The sequence below is a fragment of the Vulpes vulpes genome, chromosome 9 (assembly GCF_048418805.1).
Source record: "Vulpes vulpes isolate BD-2025 chromosome 9, VulVul3, whole genome shotgun sequence".
In the NCBI taxonomy this organism is placed as follows: Eukaryota; Metazoa; Chordata; class Mammalia; order Carnivora; family Canidae; genus Vulpes; species Vulpes vulpes.
Window position 1 is genome coordinate 9959556 of NC_132788.1, and position 25698 is coordinate 9985253.

General features: G+C 43.5%; 1 protein-coding gene across 1 annotated transcript in view; it reads left to right on the forward strand.

Moving 5' to 3' along the window:
- DNER (delta/notch like EGF repeat containing) overlaps nucleotides 1–25698 on the forward strand; it is a 313637-nt gene that overhangs the window by 265199 nt on the left and 22740 nt on the right. Inside the window, exons 9-10 of the mRNA XM_072719318.1 lie at nucleotides 10225–10347; nucleotides 20675–20788. Of these exons, the coding sequence (XP_072575419.1) occupies nucleotides 10225–10347; nucleotides 20675–20788 (237 nt within the window). The remainder of the gene's footprint in view (nucleotides 1–10224; nucleotides 10348–20674; nucleotides 20789–25698) is intronic.

Consider the following 25698-nt stretch of genomic DNA (forward strand, 5'->3'; position numbering starts at 1 on the left):
AACTGGGTCACAAAAAGAGGTTAGTGGAAGGAAAGTCGTGTCAAATCCATTTTATTTGAATAAAAGGTACCTTGAAAGGTGAGACTCCTACAGTGGCTCTTCACACAAATGTTCAAGTCACTGCCCCCTCCAATGCTGCACTGTCTTGGTGGCTCTTGAAGACACTGTGGTCTAGTGCCTGGGGTCCTGTAGGTCAGTTGGTCATTTGGTCGCTACACCAGGTGGCGATGTGGCTCCACAGGGGACCCACAACTTCCTTAGTAATTCCATCACATCTGCCCGGTTTCTCTTCCTCTCCATCTTCTTAGGTGTTCTATCTCTGTGCACCTTCTCCCTCCCCTTGATACTCTGGGTCCCCATCTTCCCCTTCCCCTCTCCCTCTGTGCCCCACTCCTCCTCCTCTTTCTGCTCTGCTCCTCTCTGCTTCCTCCCTTTCCGGACTTCTTGTGTCTTTTAACCCCAAACCTTTCTTTTTTTAGCTACCGTGCAGTAGATCCCCTTAGTACCTAGCTCAGTCCTGGTCAGTCTGGTCAGAATTGGGCAGATTATCATTAAAATCAGGTGATGTTCTTTCTTCATATTGCTTCCGTTTCTCTGGGAGAAACTGTTCATGCCTGTTGTTCGATGAAGATCTGCTTCTAGAAGGTGGTTTTGCTGGCTTTCCATCCCGATCCCTTCCCTACCCCAGCCCCACTGTGTGAATGAGATTCACTCGTATCGGAAGGCGCCTAAGACAGAAACTGGCCCCTGGCAGGGGGCCCGATAAATATCAGTTCCTTCATTCCTTCTGAAAGGCGTCACAGCATCTCGGCATAGGACAAGCCAGGCAGCTGGGACCCACCTTCGTCCTTGCCCTTTCTCACCTTCCACATCCTATTTCTTATGAGTGTTGCTGTTTTACTTTTTATGTGGCTCTTGACGTGACCCTCTAGCTGGTCCTGCCACCACCCTCATCCCGACCCTCTTTGCCCTGGGGTGATCGCCATACCTCAGAACTGATTCTTATTCTCCCATGGTCTTTCCCCCATTCACTGAAAGAGTGATCTTTCTAAAAGGCTCACCTGATTTTTCACCCCCTGTCCTCCCTCCATTGAAGGTATCACCTGGTCCGGCAGCTGCCTGCCTGTTGTTTGTTCTCTGCCCTCGGCTCCCAGGTACACCACAGCCCATTTCTAGAACAAGCTGCAGGAGGCTGGCTCCCCCTGACCGTGGGACTCCTGCACCCACTGCCTCTCCGGCCTTGAATTTCCCGGGGTGCCTCCCACCTTGTTGGCACCTACCCACAACCCACCTGTCAGCTTCTTGTCCCTTCCTCAGGGCAGCCTTCCTGGAGCTCGGCCAAGGCCAGCCCCCCCACTTCTCCTTCCTCCTGGCACCCCAGACCCCCACATTGCTCATGCTCACCCGGTTATGGTTGCACATTTATTTGGATGATTGCTTGGTGTCTGTCTCCTTTAAATGCGCCGACCAGAGGTATTACATCTATTTTCACACCGTGCCTGGCACATAGGAGGCGCTTAATAACCATATGTTGCATTAAAGAATGAATCAATCGAAGAGGCAAACAGGAGACCCGGAGCACGGCCAGCCTTCACCAAATTACTGTGCAGACAGCGGCAGCCTGCGGGGATGGGGAGACAAACTCCTTGTGTGAACTGTTAGGATCTGACTTACAGCCCGACTCTCCATTATCCATCTTTTTCAGAAGCCCAGGGAGGGACGTGCAGATGCATAGATGGCTCAGCAGCATATAAATAATAGGGAGGCTTGAGAGTCTAAAACTTTAATTCAGCCTCTATGTATGGCCATTCCGATGGAATGTTTATAAGAACCACAGCCATGGAAACATTGATTGATTTGGGTCTTCTGACATCTATTTTCTCTCTGGCTCAGGTGCCTCCAGCAATGAAAGGATGAGAAATTAGGGAATAAAGAAAGAAGCAGCGTCAGCAGCCGGTTATGCTCTGCTCCTTATACAACTTCCTCCTGTTTGCAGACATTTTCCTTTTTCTTGTGTGTGTGTGTGTGTGTGTGTGTGCATGTATGTGCGTGTGACAGGAATATAATTGCTCCATGGGAGTCTGTACGGATACTAACATTGGCAGGTCTGCTTAGAACAGACCATTGGAACCCTCGATAGGATTAATGTGAGCAGGGATTCATACCTACATTGTTTCCCCCTGTTCTTAAAAAGATTCCTGTCATGATTGTATCAGCAGAGAGAGTGATAGAGTGCACACTAGTGTGTGTGCACACAAGCACGCACGCACACGCTTTTCCAGAAACCAAGCTCTCTGCACAATAAAATGATTGCATTGCCCATCGCTCCATGGTGCCGAAGGGTCTCTGTGGCGATCAGTGAGTTTAGCCAGAATTTGAGAGTTCACAATCACATTATTAATGTAATAGGATTGTTTCCTTTCTTGCCCACATTTTTAACTACTGTGAGAGAATGTTTGGAACTTTGGATCTCTCAGGAAGTGGTCTAGACTTGAATCAGGGAGTTGGGGCTTCCACATTTTATCATGCAATGTGGAATGAGGGGAAGCATCCTTTGAGTTGCAACATGCCCTTAAAGGAACCACCCCCCTTCTCCCCCAGTCACTTCAGTCTGACCTTAAAATAAAACAAAAAACCAACAAAACCCCAAGCACTTCAGATTCACTCTCCCCTTGAGTTTGGCCTGCGCTGGGGGAGTGAGCCATGAGGCCTCCCTGTGTTCTGAACACATCACTGTGGTCTTTTGAAGGGGCCCTTTGCTTTTTCTGAGGCAGCTTCGAGCACAGGGAGCCCTGCAGAGGGGGCTACCTAGGGACAAGTTGCAGCACTTAGTTGCACAAAGTGTGAGAGCCATCTGGTTGCAACCGGAGGCCCCCGGTTGGGGAATTTTCAGAGTGAGCCCTGATGGGCAAGGGGAGAAAAGAGCTGTCGGATAGACACAGTGGGGGGCCAGAGCCTCTCTAATGTTAAGATTAATATTTAAGTGGTGCTGTCTTGGGGCAGCATTGAGAGAGCGGCAGAAGAAAAGGCAGCAGAAAGCCCTGCCTTTCAGTGGACAGAGTCAGACCTGGAGGTGGCATTTGTGTTCTAGAACAGCTCAGACCCTGGGGAGTAGGATCCTGGCTCACTGTGCCTTTGATGTCAGTCAACAGTGTAGGACCTTGGTCTTCATGGGAGGACACACATGGGGGTTCTCAGTAGCTTGGAAATCACCAGGTGGGGTTTCTGACCTCTCTTCCCTTTCTATGTTTGTAGGTCTCTGTCTAACTATCTGATTACTTATTTTTATTGAGACGTAGTTGACATATGTGTTACATTAATTTCAGGTGCACAACATAGTGATTTGCTAAGTCTCTGTGCTGTGCTGTGCTCGCTGCAGGTGTAGCTGCCGTCCGTCACCACACAACACTATTACCGTATCATTGACTCTATTCCCTCTGCTGTGCCTCTCATCCCTGTGATTTCTTTAGTTCATAACTGGAAGCCTACACCTCTCACTCTTCTCTCCTCTCTTTATTCCATCTGTTTGGTACTCAGATCTGGGTAGCCCCAGATGACTCGAGTATCCATATTCTTTCACTGCTGGAGGAAGTCACCCAGAGGCTGGTATTGTATTAAACCCATAGTCACAGATGAGCCCCTCAGTTCTGCTCCCAGAATCCTTTTTTCTCAATGAATTTACTCTCTTCACGATGAAAATTTCAAACCTACACATCCTGCAATCTCCTCAAATTGTTCTCATGTTATAAAAAGGGTCTAGGACATTTGTTCTCCATGGGGGTTTATGTTCTCCAAGGGACATATGGCAATGCCTGGAGACCTTTCTAGTTGTCGCAACTGGGGAGAGGTGGGGACTTCTGGAATCTAGTGGGGAGAGGCCAGGGATCAACATCCTACAATGCACCGGATAGCTCCCAACCACCAGGAATGATCTGATCCAAAATGTCAATATCGTTGTGGTTGACAAACCCTGATTTTGGGGTGTTAGAGACTGAATTTTGTCTCTCCCAAATTCATATGTTGAAGTCCTAACCCCTGGCCAGGGTGCCTGTATTTAGAGACAGTGCCATCAAAGAGGTTAAGAGGTTAATTAAGGTTCAGTGAGGTCTTAAGGATGGGGTAGGAACCAATATGTCTATTTTCCCATAACTGTCCGAGACACCGGGGAGGTGTGCCTACAGAGACAGGGCCACATGGAGACAAGACACAGGGGGAAGGGTGGCCATCTGCAAGCCGAGGAGAGAGGCCTCGGGAGAAACCAAGCCCGCTGGCCTCTTGACCTAGAATGCCAGCTCCCAGAACTGTGAGAAAATAAATTTGTTTAATTCCCCCAGGCTGTGGTGTTTGTTATGGCAGCCCTTGCAGGCTGATATACTAGGTAATGCACTCTGGGGACGTTCTTGGCAAAAGTAGGAAGAACACAGGGTTGACTGTGTGTCCTTGGGCAAATTTCTTTATCTCTTTGACTCTTAAGTCCTCATCTACACATTGGGACTAGTCCTACCCATCATTCTGGGTGGTCATGAGGATTAAACAAGTTAGCACATGTAAAGGAGCTGATACAAAGCGGACAGCACTAACATGCTATTAGATTATAAGCTTCTAGCAAGTAGAGCCCTGCCACTTATCTTTGTATCCACAGTACCTGGGAGCTCCTGACACATTGTAGGCACATCTTAAATGTGTGTTGGTTTAACCAATGGCACTTTGGGTGCTGATTCAACAACTATTTTGAGCATGTTTTCTGTACCAGACACCGTGGGTACAGCTGTGAACACAGCAATCATAGCCTCTGCCTTCGAGCTTATATTCTAGTGGAGGAAGAGAAATAATAATCAAGAATAGAAGTTGAAATATGATTTCAGACAGTTATAAGGGTTGTGGTGAAATCAGTGAAGTGTTGTGATAAGTAACTGGTGAGAGAAGCTTTTGACAGTGTTGTCAGAAAATTATCTGAAGAAGGGATTTTTGTCTTGTTTTGTTTACTGATGCGCGTGTGCTTTGTTGGTGATTTGTTCCTCAAGAGCTGTTGCTCTTGTAAAGTGATTTTCCAAAGTGGTGAACCACTCTTGGTACAATCTTCTCTTGATTTACCCAGTAGTTACATTCCAGGAAAACTCAGCAAATCATAAAAACTGTAAATGTAAATGTACATGTAAAGCTATTAAGTTCTAGGCCTGGAAGGTTACAAAACAGGGTTTTCACCTCCGTGAATTTCTGATGGGACTGTCCAAAGTGGTGAGGGATGCCAGGGCATCGTTTGTTGTGCAGGGGTATCCTGGACGTTACAAAACGGTTAATCTCTCTGGCCTCCACCCACTGAATTCCAGTCGAACCCCCCAATCAGTGTGACAAGCAATCCCTCCACTCCCCCAACTTTCAAAACAACCTCTCCAGGGCAGTCTAGCTCCCATGGAGAGATATGACTTTGAAGTGACTTTCCAGGGACTTTCTTTTTAAAGATTTTATTTATTTGTTAGAGAGAGAAAGAGAGAGAGAGAGTGAGCATGAGTAGGAGGAGGAGCAAAGGACAGGGGGACTCTTCACTGAGTGTGGAGCCCAGTGCAGGTTGATCCCAAGACCTTGAGATCATGACCTGAGCCAAAGTCAGGTGCCTAATTGACTGAACCACCCAGGCACCCCTCTGATGACTTTCTCATCTTCTAATCTGGCTGTTATTTTTCACTCCTGAGAGCCTTTGAATAACCCTCCTTGATCTTCCCTCTCCTGGCTCCCATGACATTGCTGCCCTTGGGCTTTCCCCCTCTGCTTTGCCTTATCCTTGCCGAGTGTCCTGATCTGGTCTCTCTTTCTCCACCTGCCCATCCATGTAGATCTGACCTTGGTCCTTTCTTGTTTCTTCTCCAAAGTTTTTCTTTGATGAAACTTCAACACCACTTCAAGGCCGCTAATTCCCAAGGTGCTGTTTCAACGCACTTGAAGCCTATTTTTCCAGCTGCCACCTGGACCTCCCCAAGTGAACCCTAAGTTAAAACATGTCCAAAATCCAACTGGTCAACTTTCTCAAAAACCTGTTGTTCCTTTGGTCGTGTTAATGGCAACATCCTGCACTTACTCAGCCTAAACAGGGCAGCCGTCTTGACCACTCTCGCTCCTCACCTCCAGTTGATCACTGTGTTCTGTCAATGTAAGGAATATTGGAGTCGAATATTCAGGAGCAAGTAGGGGAGCGGTGATGGTGAAGATCGGTGCCCTGATCGGTACTCTGATCTCACCCTTCTGATCTTTTGTTTTATTTTAAAAAGTTCTTTGGACTAGCCTAATTTTCCTAGACCCTGGGCATACTGCCCTGAGCTAATTTGTTTGCCCGAATTAATTACTAGCAGGGGGTAGCAGCCTCATTTTCACAGAAGCCCTCTATTTTGCAAGGAATGCCTTTTTATCCAAACAGTCCAATTTAGGTTCTCTGGCACCCAGTGTAAGGGGTACCTTGACATTTCCACGAAGATGTCGAAATGTTACCATCTCTGAAAAAACAGTTTCAGAAAGTGAAACCTTTATCTTTTTCTTTTCCCCCAAGGAAGAAAAACATCAGCAGCTTAATTATCTCTGTAAAATGATGTCCTCATTTCCTTGTCATGTTACTAGTGAAAGAAGAGAATGATACAGTTTGCAAAGAATGAAAACAATGATGGATGATTTCATGAAATTTGCTTTTGATTTTTGTCTGTGTAAACACCACCTCACTTGCGAGGTCAACGATGCTTGTAGGGTTATCTGTTGTTCCTCCAAGTGATATTTAAAGGATCTGCTAGGAGAGCAAATACACTTGAAAAGATGCTCCTTGCAACTGTTGCTCCACACTGAGAAGCCAAAAGACAATGAACTCACTATGTAAGTTATATATTATACATCTAGTTTAATTGTGAGAAAAATCACATAACCTGAAATCTACCCTATTAACAAAATTTTAAGGGCATAATACACATGCACATTGTCATACAGCAGATATCTAGAACATTTTCAGTTTGCAGAACTGAAACTCTGCATACGTTGGCCAGAAACTCCTCCTTTCCCCTCCTCCCAGCCCCTGGCAACCATCATTCTACTCTGCTTCTATGGGTTTCACTACTTGGGATACCTCATATAAGTGGGATCATGAAATATTTGTCTTCCTGTGACTGGCTTATTTCACTAAGCTTACAGTCTCAAGGTTCATCCATGTTATAGCATACGACAAGATTTCTTCCCTTTATTAAGGCCTGAACAATAATTCCATTGTATGTATAAACTGCATTTTCTTTATCCATTCATCTTCATCTGTAGATTGGCATTTTGGTTGATTCTTCCTCTTGGCTATTGTGAATAATGCTGCAATGGATATAGGACTGCAAATTTCTCTTCCAAGATCCTGTTTTCCATTACTTTGGATAAATCCAGGAATGGGATTATTATTCATATGATGGTTCTATTTTCAAGTTTTTAACACAATTTTTTTCCAAAGATTTTATTTGTTTATTTGATACAGAGAGAGAGAGAGAGAGAGAGCACGAGCAGGGGGTAGGAGCAGAGGACAGAGGGAGAAGCAGGCTCCCCCACTGAGCAAGGAGCCCAAATGGGGCTCTATCCTAGGACCCTGGGATCATGACCTGAGCCGAAGGCAGACACTTAACCGACTGAGCCACACAGGCGGGCCTATTTTTAATTTTGGGGAGATTCTCTATATTGATTTCCATCGTGGCTGCACCATTTCACATTTCCACCAGCAGTGTATGTGGGTTCCAATTTCTCTATATCCTTGCCAGCACTTTCTATTTTCTCTGTGTGTGTGTGTTGGGAGGGGTGGTTATAATGGGCGTTATAACAAGTGTCATGTGATATCTCATTGTGGTTTTGATTTACATTTCCTGGCTGATTAGTGATGTTGAGCATCTTTTTGTGTACCTGTTGGCTATACAAATATTCTTTTACACCTTACACACACACATACACACACACACACACACACACACAACTCAAAACGGATTAAAGACTTAAATGTAAGACCTGAAACTATAACACTCCTAGAAGAACACATAGAGGAAAACCTTCATAATATTGGTCTTGGCAATGATTTCTTGGATATGACCCCAAAAGCACAGGCAACAAAAGCAAAAATAGACAAGTGAGGCTCTATCTAAAAAACAACACAGCAAAGGAAGCAATCAACTGAATAAAAGCCAAGTACGGAATGGGAGAAAATGTTTGCAAACTATTTAATAAGGAGTTAATATCCAAAACTCTTATAAAAAAGGAAGATTTTCTGTTGAGGCGTGATCAGGAGTCAGCAAACTTGTTCTCTAGGAGGCCAGCTTGTAAGGATTTTGGGCTTTGCAAGCCATATGGTCCCTGTTGCAACTACTCAGGCTGCCATTGCAGTGGGAACGTGGCCACACACAATACATAGATGGATGACTGTGGCTCTGTCTCAATAAAACTTTAATTACAAAACCAGACTGGGGTGTATTTGGCCTGTGAGCTAGTTTGCTGATCCTTAATCGAGAGTAGAATTCTCCATATCTGGCTCTGTTAGCCTGTTAGCACTTTAGCCGAATGTTTTTTTCTTTTCTTTTCTTTTTTTGGTCATGGAGGGCTGTCCTACGCCTCCTAGGATGTTTAGTAGCATCCTTACACTAGATACCAGTGGCAGTCCCCTTCCCCTCCACCCTCACTGTGACAACCAAAGGTATCTCCAAGCATTGCCAAATTCTAGGGGCAAAATTGCTTGTCAGTTGAGAAACTCTGATCTAGATGATCAAATTACCAATGAAGAGTAATAGGAAATATTTCTCTAAAATTACAAAAAGTAGGGGAAGAGGGAAGAATTGAAAACCGTGGCCTGTTTGTCTCAGGTAGGTCAAGGTCTCCTCAAAGGGGCTTTTATCACTGCCCAATTTTGGAAAGCAGTTCCAAAACAACTGAAATGGCAACAAACTTGAAAAGTGCTCTGTTAATACTGCAGATAGGAGCTTAACCTACTTTTGCGATAGGCACAAGAAACAAAACAGTTCAACACGTTAGCATGTCCTAATGGAACTTTCTGAGTCTGAGGGTGGGCTATGAGTCGGAAAGCTGGGGTGGGGGGAACCACTACTAGTTCTAGTTCACATTCGAGCAAGGGTTTATTTTTTTTTTGCTTATCTGAATTCAGAACCAACACAGGCAGGGTGATTTTTGAAAGCACTCACGTGTTTCTCATTGTTTGGACAGGGCCAGAAAAAAAATGGCTCGGTTTCACTGCAAATTGGCACTGACACATGGTTTTGAAAGTTAAAAACAGTATAACATTCATGAGTGCATCTCAAAGAATGTTGTCTTCTTGTCCTTTAGAATAAACACCTGTGTTGCAAATGCAGCAAAAGCCATCTTTCTTGAGAAACCGTTGGTTTCTTTTTCTTCACTGCTCTTACTCTATTTTTAACAACTCGAATTTTAAAGTGCAACTTAAAATATTATAATTGAGATAATTATTTTTTAAAAGATTTTATTTATTTGAGAGAGAGAGAGAGCATGAGCAGGGGAGGAGCAGAGGGAGAAGGACAAGCAGACTCCCCACTGAACAGGGAGCCTGACACGGGGCTCGATCCCAGGACCCCGAGATCATGACCTGAGCAGAAGTCAGATGCTTAACCAACTGAGCCACCCAGGTGCCCCGAGATAATCATAATTTTAACTAAAAAAAAAACAAAAACAACTACCCCACATTTTATCAGTGATTTCAGTGTAGCCTTTTTAGCTGACTTTCTTCTTGAAGAGCAAAGGAAAATCATGGATCCCTTTTAAGAAAATTCTCTGTGGTTGCTAGATAGGGCTCTCTGACTGGAGGAGGAGTGGTCCACATCCTCGAAAGGAGTTGTCACTCCTGTGCTGCAGGCCCTGCTGCACTTGCCCCCATCTCCTGTGGCCACAGCAGATGCACTCAATGCCCCTGGTCTCCGGGTCACTGGTGCCATTGGACACTATGAAGTGATGAGACCATCTGGTGGATAAGTGGGATCACTTCTTTGATACTTGGGATCATGAGAAAGGGTGATGAGAACAGACTCTTCATAGGCTTCCCAGAAACCCACATTTCAGTTGTACCCCAGGGGACTCAACTCCTTGAAATCCCCGTCTGTCTCTGCCATGTTTCCAATGACTTAGCCTGCCACCTTTCATGTGGGCCGTCCAGAGTGAGTTTTGATGGAACCCAAGTGACTGCAGGTCTTTTTCTTTGCCCTTCAGGTTACCACGGCCTCTACTGTGAGGAGGAATACAACGAGTGCCTGTCGGCTCCTTGCCTGAACGCTGCCACCTGCAGGGACCTCGTTAATGGCTATGAGTGCGTGTGCCTTGCAGAATACAAAGGTGAGCGCCCCTTGGCCTTCTGGTGCCAGGGCGGCCCAAATGACATCATGGATGTTTCAACCTAAATGCATGAACCTCTAATTGGAACATTAAATTTTTCAGAAAAACAACAAACAACAACAACAACAAAAAATGCTGGACGGGGTAGATGTATGGGGCCAAAGAGACCAATTTGCAAGGGTGGGGTTTCCTCCTGATAAACTGAAAAATCTCTCTCCTCTCCTTCATCCTGTGCCCTCACTCTGTTCTCTGCTGAGTGTGTAAAAAGCTGATGGTAAAAAGTGAGATTTAAGTGCCCATCCGACAGAGATGGGAGGACAGGGCTGTGGACACCCTGGGGGAGGGAAGCGGGCTGCCAGGCGGTGCTCGCTGAGCAGAGACAGGATGCTGGACTTTTCAGCCGAGGACCCAGGTGGAATCTCACATGTTGGCAAAAGAGCTAATTCTCATTCAGTGAGTCAGTTGCAAGGGAAACGTTAGCTCATTTGAGTGGACGCGTGTCAAAATCACTCTGGAAAAACAGCCGACGTCGACAGTGTGTTTATAATGTACAGACCTCGTTCTGAGCCCTTATGTGCATGAACTCACACAGCCCTGTGAGAGGTGGCCGCGGTGTCCCTCAGAAGCCCAGCCAGCGTGTCCCCAAAGCCATTTCTTCGGCCTCCCCAGTGGGCTCAGTGGTGCGGCATCATTCAAGCCCAGACGCCCTTGGTCGGCACCGTGCCAGGAAATTGTGTTTATCAGCTGCTGCACACATTCCTCTAAGCCACAACTTCAGGGCTGGGCTTAGATTTTTGTAATGCCTTTGTGGGTACTATTTATAGCCATGGCATCTAACCTCTTGCTCCCAGCACTGCTTACTCGATCCCATCCACCTGCCTGGTGACCTTGCCTTGTTCCTTCTCGTTGGATGGACCCACCTTTATCTGGGGATCTTTTTGGTGGGCCTCCAAGGTTTGTAGGCCCCATGGATGAGCTTGATCTCGTCTCTGGCTGGAAGGGGTGAGGCTGGGCCAAGGCTTTGCTTTCTGTTCAGCAGATCTGACGTTCCTCTCTGAGTGCGATGCCCATTTAGAACCAAACCCCACCACTTCCACAATGTGCTGCCTTCATTCACATGGATTTCAGTTCCAGGTTTTTCAGAGTGTTGAGAAATAAGGACGTCTGCCTGATTCTGGAAAGAAGAATAAAGGAGCAATGAGTCAGGAGACCTAAGTAGCTCATCCTCCTCGTGCCAACGGCTTCCTGCTGAGCCAGGAAGAGTCTGTTCAACTGACTGGCCTTTATTTGCTCCGTATAAAGTAAGGACGGTGATGCTCCCTCACGTTTTGAAATTCTTCAGAATGACTAGTGGATGTGCTTCGAAAATTAAAAATTCTACATTGTTCGGTTTATGATCTGGTTTTTCGTATCTTTGAGGCATTGCTTGTGCTGTTGTGACTAAGCAGTAAAAAATACAATTTCACGTGATGAGCCACGCACACACACCTATGTTAATCCTTCCACATATACTCTCAATTCCACTATACTTTTGTCCTTCTGGGACTTGCCTCCAGCAATTACTGGCCCTCTGTGAAGGATGTCCTGGAGGACAGCATAACATATCAGAGGATTTGGCTTCTCGAGGAACGATGCAGGTGTTGGGAGCCTATGCACACAACAGGGTTAGGGGAGAACTGAATCAGTGGCTAGCAGAGCTCCAGGGACCATGAGTTTACGAAGAAGAAGTACGTGCTGGGAACGTGCTCTATGCGACCTCGTGAGCCAGAGGGCTCTCCGGATCTCATGGGGACTGGCTGCCCTCTCAGACAACTGCACAGTGGGGCTGACCTGGTCCTTTATTTTCTCTATAGCTGAGAGAAAACAGTCTCTGTTCATCGCCAGAGAGCCCTGAGAACCCCAAACGGAGAGCCCTCCACCCTGCACCTTAGTAGACAGGGCCTGGCTGCCAGGCCTGTCCAGCACTGGAGGGGAGTCTTCAGTGGCATCTATCTTTGCCTGACGTTGCCAACCTTCATCCTGGCCAGGACAGGGCAGCCTGTCCCAGCAACTCAAAAAGCGAAAATAATCCGGGAAATAAAAATGAAATGGCAACAACAACCAGCAGCTCTATGCACTCAAGAGAGGAAGTGAAAACAAGTAATTTTTACTATTCAAGCTCAAATCTGGATCTGGAAAAGCCAAAGGAGGAACTATTTCATAGTAGAAGTGAAAATATGAGAAAAGGGAAATCCCGACTGACAAGATAGGAAGCGTGGAGAGAGGATCCAGGAGATCTGTTTCCGTCTGGATGGTGGATGCTCCAGAAGTAGAAGGAGCACATGGAAATAAAACCAGAATCAACTAATTAGTAGAAGGAGAAATCTGTGAGCTGGAGAAGACTGAAGTTTTCAAGCAGAACGAATGGGCTTGCAGAGTGCCAGCGGGGTTGATGAAGGAGATGATACACAATTTGAGATTTCCTGGTAAAGTTCCCAAATCTAAGGATGAAGAGAAATCTTTTTTATGAGTCTTCACAGGGAGTACAGGTCACAAACGAAAGAGAATCAGATCTGCGGTGGCCTGCTCCTCTCTGTAATGAAACTAAGCAATAGTGGAGCAGTGTTTCAGGCTGCTCAGGACAAAGGACGGGTAGTTCTGGGATTCTTTACACTTGAGGACAAAAGAAAGACATTTTGCACATTTAAGAAAACATAACACCATGTGCCCTAAGAAAATGATTTTTAAAAATTTCCTCGCTGAGCTGGAACTAAATCAGAGTATAACCAGTTAGGGGGAAGATAGAGAACGGGAAGAAGAAGGTTGAACAGACTCCTTAAAATGCAGGAATAAACCTAAATAAATGACATTAAAGTGACTGTAGATGGTAACCTAATGGTGAAGAAAAGTCTTTTGGAAAAAAATAGGGATACCTGCTTTACCAATTAGTTCTGCTATATAATAAATCACTCCAAAGTAGTGGCTCGAAACAATACCCTTTTAGTCGCCAATGGTTCTGTTGGTCTAGGCATGTCTTTGTGGACTCCCTGCTTGGGGTCCCACAAGGCTGGAATCTAGATGTTGGCTGGGCTGAGTTCTCATCTGAAGCGTGAATAGGAAAAGGGTCACTCAACCTCCGCGTTCCCTTGGGCTGTCTGGCAGATTTCATAACCTCATGGCTGTATCCTCATGGCAGCTTGCTCCTTGAAAGCTAGCAATGAAAGGGAGACGAGAAAGAGTTTGTGCTGTTCCATGCCTCTCACTTCAGGAGAGGGGCCTGCACCCTTTTAAAAAAATCTCACCTGATTAGGTCAGGCTCACCTAAGATCAACACAAAGTTAACTGATTAGGGACCTTAACTGTATCTTCAAAATTGCTTAACTTTTGCCAGATGCTCTTGGTTCAAAGCTTGCACACAAGGGAAGAGTGTGACTCCCTGGGTGTCCATTATACCCGTTCTTAAGGAAAAATGCAAATGATCGCATTCATGTTTCATATCATTTTAACTAAATCCAAGAGTTGAAGGGGATGGGAACGGGAAGGGTTGGAAGACATACACGTGTGTTAAAAATCTCATCCCACTGAGCACGCAAAGTGATCCTTTAATTTGTGTAGAGACCTTCAGGTCTAGATTTAAAATAAGACTCCCGAAGGCAAAGCCTAGTGGCATAAACAGTAGAGCTTCTAAAGTAAGAGTGGTGAGGAGGGGTGGTGGGTGCTAGAAGGAACTAAGAGAGAGGTGGAAGGGGCTACGTCATGCCCCCAACCCAGGCAAAAGGTGAGTCACAAGATCCTTTCTTTCTCTCCTGGGGTGGGGGGGGGGAGTGAACTTTTGTCCCCCTTCGGAAGCATTTCTCCAAACATATATTTACCTATAGTATGTGTGTGTAAACCCAGGAACCTACCAGATGGGTGGGCAGCAAGTCCTAATCGGTACTTACCCCTGGAGTTAGAACTTAGGTGGGTAGTGTGCTGGAGGGGGAGTTTGGGACTTCAGCCTCTTACTTTACATATTTATTTTTTAAGTGGTGGCCTTTACTGTTTCATGTTAAAATAGAGCTTAAATAAATGAGTGTCACTTCCTAAAAGCAATGAGTTCATAGGAGCTCAGGCAAGTGTGGCTAAGAACACTTTGAAAGAGGAGAGGCAGTGACAGGGAACGTCTGCCAGGTGTTTTATTATTATTTGTTCATTATTACCACATTCCCATGTTACGGGTGCAAGAATGGACAGCTAGTCAAAACTGAGTAATGGCCCAGAAACCATTGTCTATAATAAGGTATGACTCTTAAAGAGGAATTGCTGTCAATGGGAAGGAATTGTTTTTGTGCTGTTTTGCTTTGTTTCATAAACAGTGCTGGAGAATCTGGGCTGCTATGCAGAAAAAAAGAAAGGTTTTTAAACTTCTAAATAAGTTCCATGTGAATCGGAAAAAAAAAAACAAAACAATTTTCATTGACTTTGTGTCCTCCTCTACTTACTCTCCCCTTTCTTCCTCTTTATTTTCCAATCACGTTTCTCTAGATTTGCTATAGAGAACACCTCCACTTGTAAGATTTTTATTCTTTTCTTAATCCTCTTCTTTTTGGATCTCGTCCACACTGTTCTGCTAAAATGGATCTCATGGTGACCTAACTGAGGATTTAAAAAAAAAAAAGATTATTTTTATTTATTTATTTATTTATTTATTTATTTATTTATTTATTCATTCGTTCATTCATTCATAAGAGACACACAGAGAGGCAGAGACACAGGCAGAGGGAGAAGCAGGCTCTCCGCGGAGACCCCGATGGGGGACTCGATCCCAGGACCACAGGATCACACCCTGAGCCAGAGGCATATGCTCAATCACTGAGCCACTCAGATGCCCCATAACTGAGGACTTTTCGGTGAGATCCCGAAGCCGGCCCCTCTAGCTTCCTTCTGTAGCTCCATTCTTGTCTCCTGACTCCTGTCTTCCTGCCGGCACTGAAGCCTTGTCCTCTGGACTCCATGAATGTCCCTGGTCCCCAGGGTTTCCTTCTTGTCCCCTTTCTCTCTCTGCCCTCCTCTAGCCCTGCATCCATGAACATGTGATACCTCCTTCTTTGACCGCTCCCAACCTTGTCTCTTTATTTGCTGTGGCAACTGTGGTCAACCTTGTAGAAATTCCCTCTTTCCTATGCTAAATCATCATCTCCTGAGAGTCAGTGACTACATAGGTTCTTTTTTCCCCCTATCAGTTCTCAGCAGCTGCTGAGGCAGTGGCTTGCACACAGGCAAGTGCTCAAAGACCATCTTGAGTTGAATTGAAATTGCCGCTTAACGTGTGAATTAAATAAAGGAAACCGATGTGAACATTCTCCCAGAGAGTTTCTGCTGTGGATCTTGAAATTGTTAAAAGCAAAACGCATGGAGGGACTAAGAGTAACTTCCCTTCAGACACCCCAAAATGCTCATCCCTCCTCCAGAATTAACCCCGAGTTACTTTATGACAAGACTTTTAAAACTTTGGTTAGTTGATGACTTCATGTTGTCAGAAAGTCAAGTTGCCCCGTATGCTGTTGACTTTTATTTTAGTAGAACAAGCTAAATGATCAACAATATACGCATTTGGAATTTTTTGGTGACCAAAGTTAGAAAGAACATATTTTGACTTTTAATTATGAGAATGACACAACAATAATAAAACTTTGAAAAAAAGAAAATTTGAAATAGCTCATAGCTTTACAACAGAATACAAGAGCAGTGGGGCACCTCCGTGGCTCAGGAGTTGAGCATCTGCCTTGGGCTCAGGTCTGATCTCAGGGTCCTGGGTTCAAGTCCCTCATCAGGTTCCCCGCAGGGAGCCTGCTTCTCCCTCTACCTGTGTCTCTGCCTCTCTCTGTGTATCTTTTATAAATAAATAAAGAAAATCTTTTTAAAAAAAGAATACAAGAGCAGTAAGCATCTCTATCGTTTCTATCCTTTTTAAATATCCATGTTTTCACAGTTACAATGGAGTATACCTACAATTTTTATATTATTCTGCCCATACCTTACTTTTATAGTATGTTTGATTTAGTTATTGATAGAAAGTCTTACTAGTTCAATATTAAATGCTTATGTAATTTTTCCGTGGGGGAATATTTATCCATTCCCTTGTTGCATCTGATGTAAGACTGTTACAAATAATTCTAAAATGAACATTTTTATTCATAGAATTTCTATACTTTCTGAATTTGAGAGGGTGGGATTGGGTTTCCGAAATGAGATCACTGGGTTATGGGTTTGCTCACATTGTACCTAATTGTTTATTTTAAAGTCTACAGAAATTTGTAATTGAAAAGATGAGAATTCTTTCTTTGTTTGCCTGAATTACTTTTTTCTGTGTAACCAATGAGCAAGGATTTCTGGATGTTTTGTGTATGCAGCCCTTTTCAGATGGTGGAATAGATATAAAAATGTGTAAGTCAGGGTTTCTTCCTTTTTTAGGCTACTGTTTAGCTACAAGAGCAGACTGAGACTGGCGCACGCAAGAGGAATAATGAGGCCAAGGTCAAGATGTCAATTGTAATTTCTGAAATAGTCTAGAAGAGGTTGGCCTCTGTGATAGTTGAAATACTGGGAAATTTTTTGTAGAGGAAATAAGTTTGAATAAAATAAGATGACGTCTTAAAAGGAATATTAAGTTCAAAGAACACTTAGAGTTAATTTTCTTTACCTGGCTTAATTTTTCCTGGAGCTAAATTAGTGACTTTTCAGTTTTCAAAATATTAATCACGACTAAATTGTGATGGCAACAAAGATTTATAATTAGCGCACTCGTCTTTGAATTTTTTGCTCGTTTTAATTCTAAAATTAACTTCTATACAGAACCCTGTTGGAATAGAGATCTTTTCAGAAACGTTGCCTCTCTGTCCCTTAATATGAAAGGTATGAATTTTTATTAGTTTTGACTGAATTACAGTTTATTTTTGCTTGAGACTAAACATAAGTTTCGTAATAGTGCGTGCTACGTCCTTTGCCAATGGGTGATGCATGTGTCATTCCACAGACTTAATTTGAAGTGTGGACCTGGTTTTCCCTGACAAAATAGGGTGTTTTTGAGGCAGATTTGGAATGGCTTCTCACTCCTCTGGCAATCCTACCTGTGTGTCAGCCAAAGTACACTGACCGTCGCCCCTCCTGGAAGGACAGGATTCTGGTGATATGTCCAGACTTTCTTCCACGCGTTAAATTATGGCCTCTGCTCTAAAGGACCTCAGAGATTTGTTGTGTGTGTGTGTTGGGGGGGTAAGAATCAGACAGGAGAACGGATAAGTCATGCTTTAACACAGGAAACTCTGTAACAGTGAGAATCTCAGCATGCTCTCTCTCAATGCACAACGGTGGAGAAGTGGAGCTCTGTCTCGGGAGAGTCAGGTTCAACTTTCCAGAGAAAGAGCATTTGAGGTGGGCTTTGACAGATGGAATGTGCCAGGTGAAGACCAGACTGAGCAGAGGTAAAGGAAGGCATTCTTGTCAGAGGATACAGATGGCCAACACTCTGAGGAGGGGGGTTGGAGTAATGGCACCTTGGCCCATCAGTGGGGTCCATGGCTGTCTATTCTCTACATTCAAGGTTTCCTACATTCGAGGTTGTTCAGCTCTTAAGAGAAGCTAAGCAACATGACAAATATTTTTATATAGGGATTATTAGCAGGGCTTAGAGTATAGAAACCAAGGGCTTACTGGGGACTTTTTAAGACCATCTTGCTTCGTAGCCATCGTGTTTCTGTGAAGATGAGCTTTTGTCCGATCTTGCTGCCAGAAAAATTCTCAGTGGATCTCAAGTGACCCAATATCTTTTGAAAAAGAAATAACAAGAGATAAAATTATTGCCCAAAACAAACAAAAAATACCCAAAAGTTTGAAATTGCTATCATCTTGGGTTTTTTTTTAAATCAAATCTATCCTATTAAAGTCTTTTAAGGTTAAGGTGTTTAAATATTTAGCCTCAAGTTTGCTTTTCAGCCTCATTTGAAAAATGTGGTACTTTGTGTGTTAATGTATTCATCGTATTAGTATCACACAGGCTTGATGAGCTAACGTATTTCTAGAAACCCAGTAAAAATCATTCTTGGTCACTCTTTCTTTAGATCTAACGGACATCTTTTTAGATTCCAGGCATCTCTGAACCTTAGTTATAACTGTATTTTCCATTACATTTGAAAGCCTTTTTTGTCACCTGGTTTTCATTGGTGAGCCCCATGGGAACTTGAGGGCAAAAAACAAATCTTTGTTTTTTGATAAACACTTTGAAGCCAAAAAGACTGTTTTGCATTTTATTCTTTTGGTTGAGCCTGTGCTACTTAGAAATAAGTGGGGAAGTAGAAACTTCTGGGTGAAAAGGCATATATATATATATATATATATATATATATATATATCCATGTTTTTAAATATCCATGTTTTCACAGTTGCAATGGAGTATACCTACAATTTTTATATTATTCTGCCCATACGTTCCTTTTATAGTATGTTTGATTTAGATATTGCTAGAAAGTCTTACTAGTTCAATATTAAATGCTTATGTAATGTTTCCATTTCCACCCAAGTGAGAAAGAATTAACAGTTTTATGCACATCTTTACAGTAGTGTGATCTCGTGCTTCACTTGGGTTGCCCTGGTTGGTTAGGGACAGTGAAAGTCAGGGAGGGTCATTCCAGTCACTGGAGACAGGGAGGAGGCTAGGATGGGGGTGTGGGGGGCCACGTCCCACCAGGCCCGAGGCGGTGGGATCTGGGTGGTGGTTGTGAGGAGAAAAGCCAGGCAAAGATCTGAAAGGCACTTAGGAGACTCTCTGGCAGTTTATTATTCATGGGTTGGATATGAGGGGCAAAGGATAAAATGAAATGAAAAACCATCCATTCTAAATGCTTTGCCAGGCTCAGAGAAGTTAATATGAATATGGACAGGCAGTCCTGTTTCTGTTTTCTCTTACACTTTTTTCCTCCTTCTTGAACCTGACTTAAGACATTGAAAAAGAAATGATAGACAAAAATCCCAACGAGAATAATTTCAGTGACTAAATGATGAGTCACTGGGTGTGGCGGTCCTTTGCACAATATGAGCTCAGTCATGAAGTGGAGAGTAAATTGAGTAAATACCATTCTGTTACTATTTGCTTTATGCTTATTTTTCATTAGACTGTCAGGAAGGATGAACAAAATTTCTGTATATTCTTATACAGAATATAATGTAATCTATCTTCCCTTTCAAAGGGCCAGGGATGAGAGAGAGAGAAATTAATAATCCTTTCATCTATCTTGCCATTCCAGTCAAACAACAGCAGAAATCTTACCTTTCAGATAGCATTAGATTTTTTAAGTATTTTATAAAATTATAAAGCAATAAATATTCATTGGGAAAAAAAATCCACCAATATAGAAATCCCTGTTGTGAAAGCCACAATAATTCAGGCCCCCAGGCCTACTTTTTGCATCTACACATGCTCAGAGAAAAGACTTTTTTCTCTTTTACACCTATGGGAAACTGCTTTCACTGTAAAGATTTTTAAAGTGCCTACTTTTTGTGAAATGGGTGCTGAGCTCTGTGGAATTCCGTGCATTTCCAAGGCCAGTGTGAGCTCACCCTTAGCAAACTACTTAGCAAGCACAGGCTTCGATTCAGATCGCTGGACATTTCAAATCCCAGCTGCCTCCCCCAACAGCCTCATGACCTTGGATGATTTCCTCGGTCTCCTCATCTGCAGTGTGTGTGTGTGTGTGTGTGTGTGTGTGTGTGTGTGTGTATGGCTATTTGTCTCCTAGTGTTGTTGCCAGGATCAAATTAGACACAAAGCCCGGTGCGAGGGTCTGGGACACAGCTTGGGCACAACACTTTAACTTTGGTACACGATGATCGGATTTGGTCTTTAGAACAAAGTCTAAGTACCACGTGACTCCCTTTCTGCCCTGCAGCCCCCCGAAGTGGACCCAGAGCTCATTTCAATATTTGACTCCACATCTTTCCCTTCGGGATGCTGCTTATGAATTCTATCGATATAAAGGAATGTCTGGCTATTTTCTGTTTCTTTGGGAGGCTTTTAAAACATTTGTCACCGATAAATATTATCTTTTAGAGTTTTAGCTTCCTGTTCCCCAGACTTTGGGACATGGAGGCAGAGAAAGTATAGATACATGACTATGGTAGGACCTAAAAGCAGAGAATGAATTTGTCATGTTCTCATAAGCACGTCCTCATGACCATCTAGTCCAGAGTGGCACACGCACGCATGCACACACGTGTGCCTCTGGGAAGCTGCTTTCACAAAGTTCAGACACTTTGCTTTGCAGGCCTGGAGATCCCTTAATGAGTTACCCCTTTTGTGTTTGTTTCTCTGCAGGAATACACTGTGAGTCATACAAGGACCCCTGCGCTAACGTCAGCTGTCTGAACGGAGGCACCTGTGACAGTGAGGGCCTAAATGGCACATGTGTCTGCGCACCAGGGTTTACAGGCAAGTGATCCAGGAGCTGAGTTTTCAAATTTATATCCCCAAATCCCGAAGATTGCAGCTGTTAAAAAAAAAAACAACAAAACCTCCAAAATCTCTATGCATACATTATTGCAAAATATGAACACTATTGCAAAATGCAACGAGGCATTGCTTGGACGAAAATCCATTTTAAAACAATTGGCTGTGTTGTCATTAAATGAGGTTCTTCCGAATTCAGCATTTGATGCAGAGACTTGCTAAGATTGCCATTGCTATAGATTTTCAGAGCTGTAGCTTTGAAACATGAAAAATGAGCCATTACACCAATACCTGAGAAAGTTTAAGCATTTACGGAAGGAGAGGAAAGGAAGGATCAAATGTGTCTTTTCTAGAAATTGCATCCAGCTACCACATTTATTTCTACTGAAAGATACAACAGTGATGGGATATTGCCAAATGAAAGGAGGTGGTGGTGGGAAGTGAGGGTAAATATTCCAGCTTTGGGGTTGTTAGTGAAGGTACAGTTGCTCTAGGTGTGGGGAATTTAAGAGAAAACAGGTAAGAGCAGAGTAGATTGGGAGGGCAGGGGGCAGGGCTGGGTGCAAGGGAAGCCTTGGTGGCCACTGAGCTCTGAGTAGGAGGAGTCATTCCTTCATTAGGGATCCTTCTAAATAAACCCCTACCCCATGGGCTTCAGGGAGGTTTTGAATTCCTGGAGTTGGATGTGAAACATTGTATGTATGAGTATATGTTGAGAGGAGGCTCAAATTTTCATCATATTCTCAGAAGGAACAATGAACCACTGGGCCAGAACCCAAGAGTCCTGAAGTGTAGAGTGTAGGACAAGTCTAGGTTTTCAGAGCTTACTCAACCAACAGAAACATCTGGGTCACTCTGGTCTTCAGGTTGGGCAAGTTGACACGTAAAATGCCCATAGAAGAAGGTGGCTGGTTAAGCAGCAGGAAAGCATGTGTTGTCACTGGCTGGAGAGCACCTGGCCGGGCACCCCGCTACCCCACCGAGCCGCTGTGGCCACCTCCCCAACCCTGGAGAATTTCCCAGAGCGCGGGCTCCCAGTCCATCCCTGCGGAGCCTCCTTTGTGCTTCTGGGGAAGATGCCAACAGTCAAGATGTGGGAGAAGCAACTTCTGATCTTCCTTCTATTTATCTGTGTCACATCCTGTGTTTTCCTTTTGGGTTTTCCTGGGACTGAGAAGTGGGCTCATTCCAGAAAATGATTCGCAGATGGTTTTGTTTTGCTGACTGGTTTATAAACACACAGAGACATTTATACTCATCAATGGATGCAAAAATAATATTGGGGAAGCATTCTAGGGTTTTTTTTCCCAGACATTTATATCTCGCAAATCATAAAAAGCATGGAGGAAAAAAATCAGAAGATTATGGGACTATAGGGGAAAAAAACCCTACCGCTTCGCATTGCACTACTTGGAGGCAACTGTTGTTAATGTCTTGATACGTATATTCAGAGGTTTTCCCAAAGGTTTGTGTGTATAACATATAGTGTATAGAATATACGTGTATATATTTGAGTACAAAAAGGAATCCTATTGCCCCTATTGTATCGTAACCTACTTGTCACTTAAAAATACACGTGTATCATAAATGTGTTTCTACCTGAAGAGATATCCTTCTGTTTTATCATTTTTACTGGCTTCCCTATAGCCTCGTATATAAAATATTGTTTTTTTTCTAACACATTGCCAGTTCAACTTTTGGGGAGTTGAGAACTTTCCCCTATTTTTAAAAAGATTTTATTTATTTATTCATGAGAGACACATAGAGACGCAGAGACAGAGGGAGTGGGACTCGATCCCAAGACCCCGGGATCATGACCTGAGCCGAAGGCAGACACTGCACCACTGAAGAATACATGAGTATTCTTCTATGGACATCTTTGTGTTCTTGTCTGATTGAGCTAATTTCCCAGAATCCCAGGGTCCAGGAAAATGTGTATCTAATTCCATACTGCTCTTGAGAAAAAACTACCAAATTCACTTCTACCAAGTGTGTACAAGGACAGCTTTTCTTGACTTTACACAGATACTGAGAATTGTCATTCTGGTGGCCAAAAATGCCCTTTAAGTGTTGTCTTATTTGTAGGTCCTTGATTCGGAGTGAGATTAAATACTTTCAAAATGTGTGCATGGTCATTTGTGTCTCTTCTTATGTAAATTCCTGATCCATATCCTTTCTTTGCTTTTCCACCATTTATGTTAACTGAACTTCCTTCCTTCCTTTCACTTTTAATTTTTATTTTAGGGCCGTCTGGGTGGCTTAGTGGTTGAGCATCTGCCTTTGGCTCAGTTGCTCTGGTTGTGATCCTGGGATCTGGGATCAAGTCACGTCAGAGGGCCTGCTTGCCCCTCTGCCTATGTCTCTGCCTCTCTCTCTCTCTCTCTCTCTCTCTCTGTGTCTCTCCTGAGTAAATAAATAAATCTTTAAAAAAATAATTTTTTCTTTTAATTCCAGTTAGTTGACACTTATGTTAATCTTTATTCTTGATTTGAAATAGCCCTATATAAGAAATATATGACATTTTATATTCAAGAGGTTGCAAGTATTTTTCTACTGTCACTTAAATATATAAAAAGTGTTTTGTTTTACTTTATCACATTTTATTTTTATATAAGGAAATATTGATATTTTCTTTTGCTTTCTTTTCTTGTAGTTTCATGCTAGAAAGACCCTACACAACAAGATTTTAGAAACATCCTCCTATGTTATCCTAATGACATAGGAGTTAATTTTGTGCATGCACCTCTTTAACCCATTTGAAATTTATCTTAGGATCTTATGGGAGATAAAATGCAATCTTTTCTCCAGAATATTTACCAAATTTCCATCTGCCTACTCAGCATTTGCTCTTGGGTATCTCTCAAAGATACCTTGAGCTTACAGATTTTCTTCTCCTTTCCCTTATTAAAAAAAATATTTATTTACTTTAGAGAGAGAGAAAGTGAGAGAGTGAGTGAGTGGAGGGGGAGAAAGAGAGAGAATCTCAAGCAGACTCCTCACTGAGTGCAGAGCCCACTCAGGGCTCTATCCCAGGACCCTGAGATCAGGACCTCAGCTGAAACCAAAAGTCTGATGCTCAACCAACTGAGCCACCCAGGTACCCCCTCTCTTCCTTCTTGAAATGTTTGCTAGTTCAATAAATGGTATTACCAGGACCTCAAGTTGTTCTGACCAGAAATCGGGGTCCTCTCATCCTTGTCTCCCTTCGCTGCATCCAACCTCCAAAGAATCCTAGAACCTGTTAGATCTTCTCACTTCCTGGAGTCAAAACCGAGCTGCCTTCACCTCCTGCCAGCACTAGAGCAGCCCCTCTGACTGGTCTCCCAAGTCACCTTCACCTTCACCCCTGACAAATTCTCCACACTCTGGAGGCCTTATGAAATGAATCTCTAATCCCATTGCTTCCTACTTAAACGTTGCTTATTGGAATTTCGTTGTTTTTAAGAAAAAGATTAAAGCCTTTAGTGTCATGTCAAGACCCCAGTGGTCTGGCCCCACCCAGCATTGCTAGCCTTGCCCTGGCTGGTTCCTGAACACCCTGAGTCAGGATCTTCTCGGTAATGTTCCTCTCTCCATCTCCTGCCTCCTGATCCCCTCTGCCCGCCCCCCAACCCCTGGCATCTCCTCATGGTACTCACCCTATTACAGGGAGCAATAGGACTCCTCCATGAAGCAGGTTCCAACATCACTCTGATTGGTCTTTGAAAACAACAAACGTCTACTTCGGTTCAGCCCTGGTAGCTGTTGTGGCTGCACAGGACCACAGAACAGTTCTCAAAGTTGTTTGGAGAGCTGTGCTGTTAATATGTTTTACAGAACACTGGTCCCATGAGATGCTTCTTGGAAAAAGCATCTGTGGCCAAATAAATTTGGGACATGGTACATGCTATGTGGAGATTCATAAAGGTTGTCTGGGAACTACAGGCTCTGAGAGGTCTTACAGGAAAAACTTTTATTCGCCTGTGTTTATTTTCCAAATATTTTTGATCATAGAGCCTTTCTTCCCCCTTAAAAAGAACCTATAGTATTCTGAGAATGAGCATGCCATGAGAGTCTGATAAAATATTAACTTCCACCACGTAAGGAATGATGCTGCCTGTACTCTTTTTAATTGCTACCTTGGCACCAAGTACTCTTTTATTTTACCTGAGATTTCACAAAACCTACTCTTGGCCAACTATTAAGTACTCAAAAGCTCCCTAATTGACTAAGTGGAGTGAATTAGTCCAATCATTGTTATATAATTAGACACTCAATCCAATGGCACATTTACCTTATGAGATCGGCTTTTTCAGTTCAGGTTCATTTTGCTCTTCTCTTGCTAGGTAATTTAGGTGAGACTTTCAATTATTGATTTGAGGCTCTTCTTTACTTCTCGTGTATATAATTTGGTGCCATAGATTCACCCTTCAACAATTCTCTGGCTGTGGGGGGGTGCCTGGGTGGCTCTTGATTTCAAATTAGGTCATGATCGCAGTGTCCTGGGATTGAGCACCACGTTGGGCTCTGCACTCAGCGTGGAGCCTGCTTGAGATTCTCTTTATATATATAAATGTATAAAATCCTCAAAAAACAATTCTTCAGCTGTGTCTCACAGATTTTATGTCATATTTTCATTTTCATTCCATTTTGTTTAGGTTCCTATAGATTTTTTCTTTGACCCATGGAGGCTTTGGAAGTGTGTTATATAGTGGGGGCTTCCCCCCCACCCCATGAATTTTGGGCACTTTTGGGCACTTTTGGGTACTTCGAGGTTTCTGGTTTCTCCAGCATCTGGTCTGGAACATAAGCCAGGAGAAAACTCAAGATCTCACTACCACGTTTTTCCATAGGTCCTGAGTTTCCCTGCCATTCTGTTTCCTCCATGAAAAGACCTCCTGTCTTTTCATGCT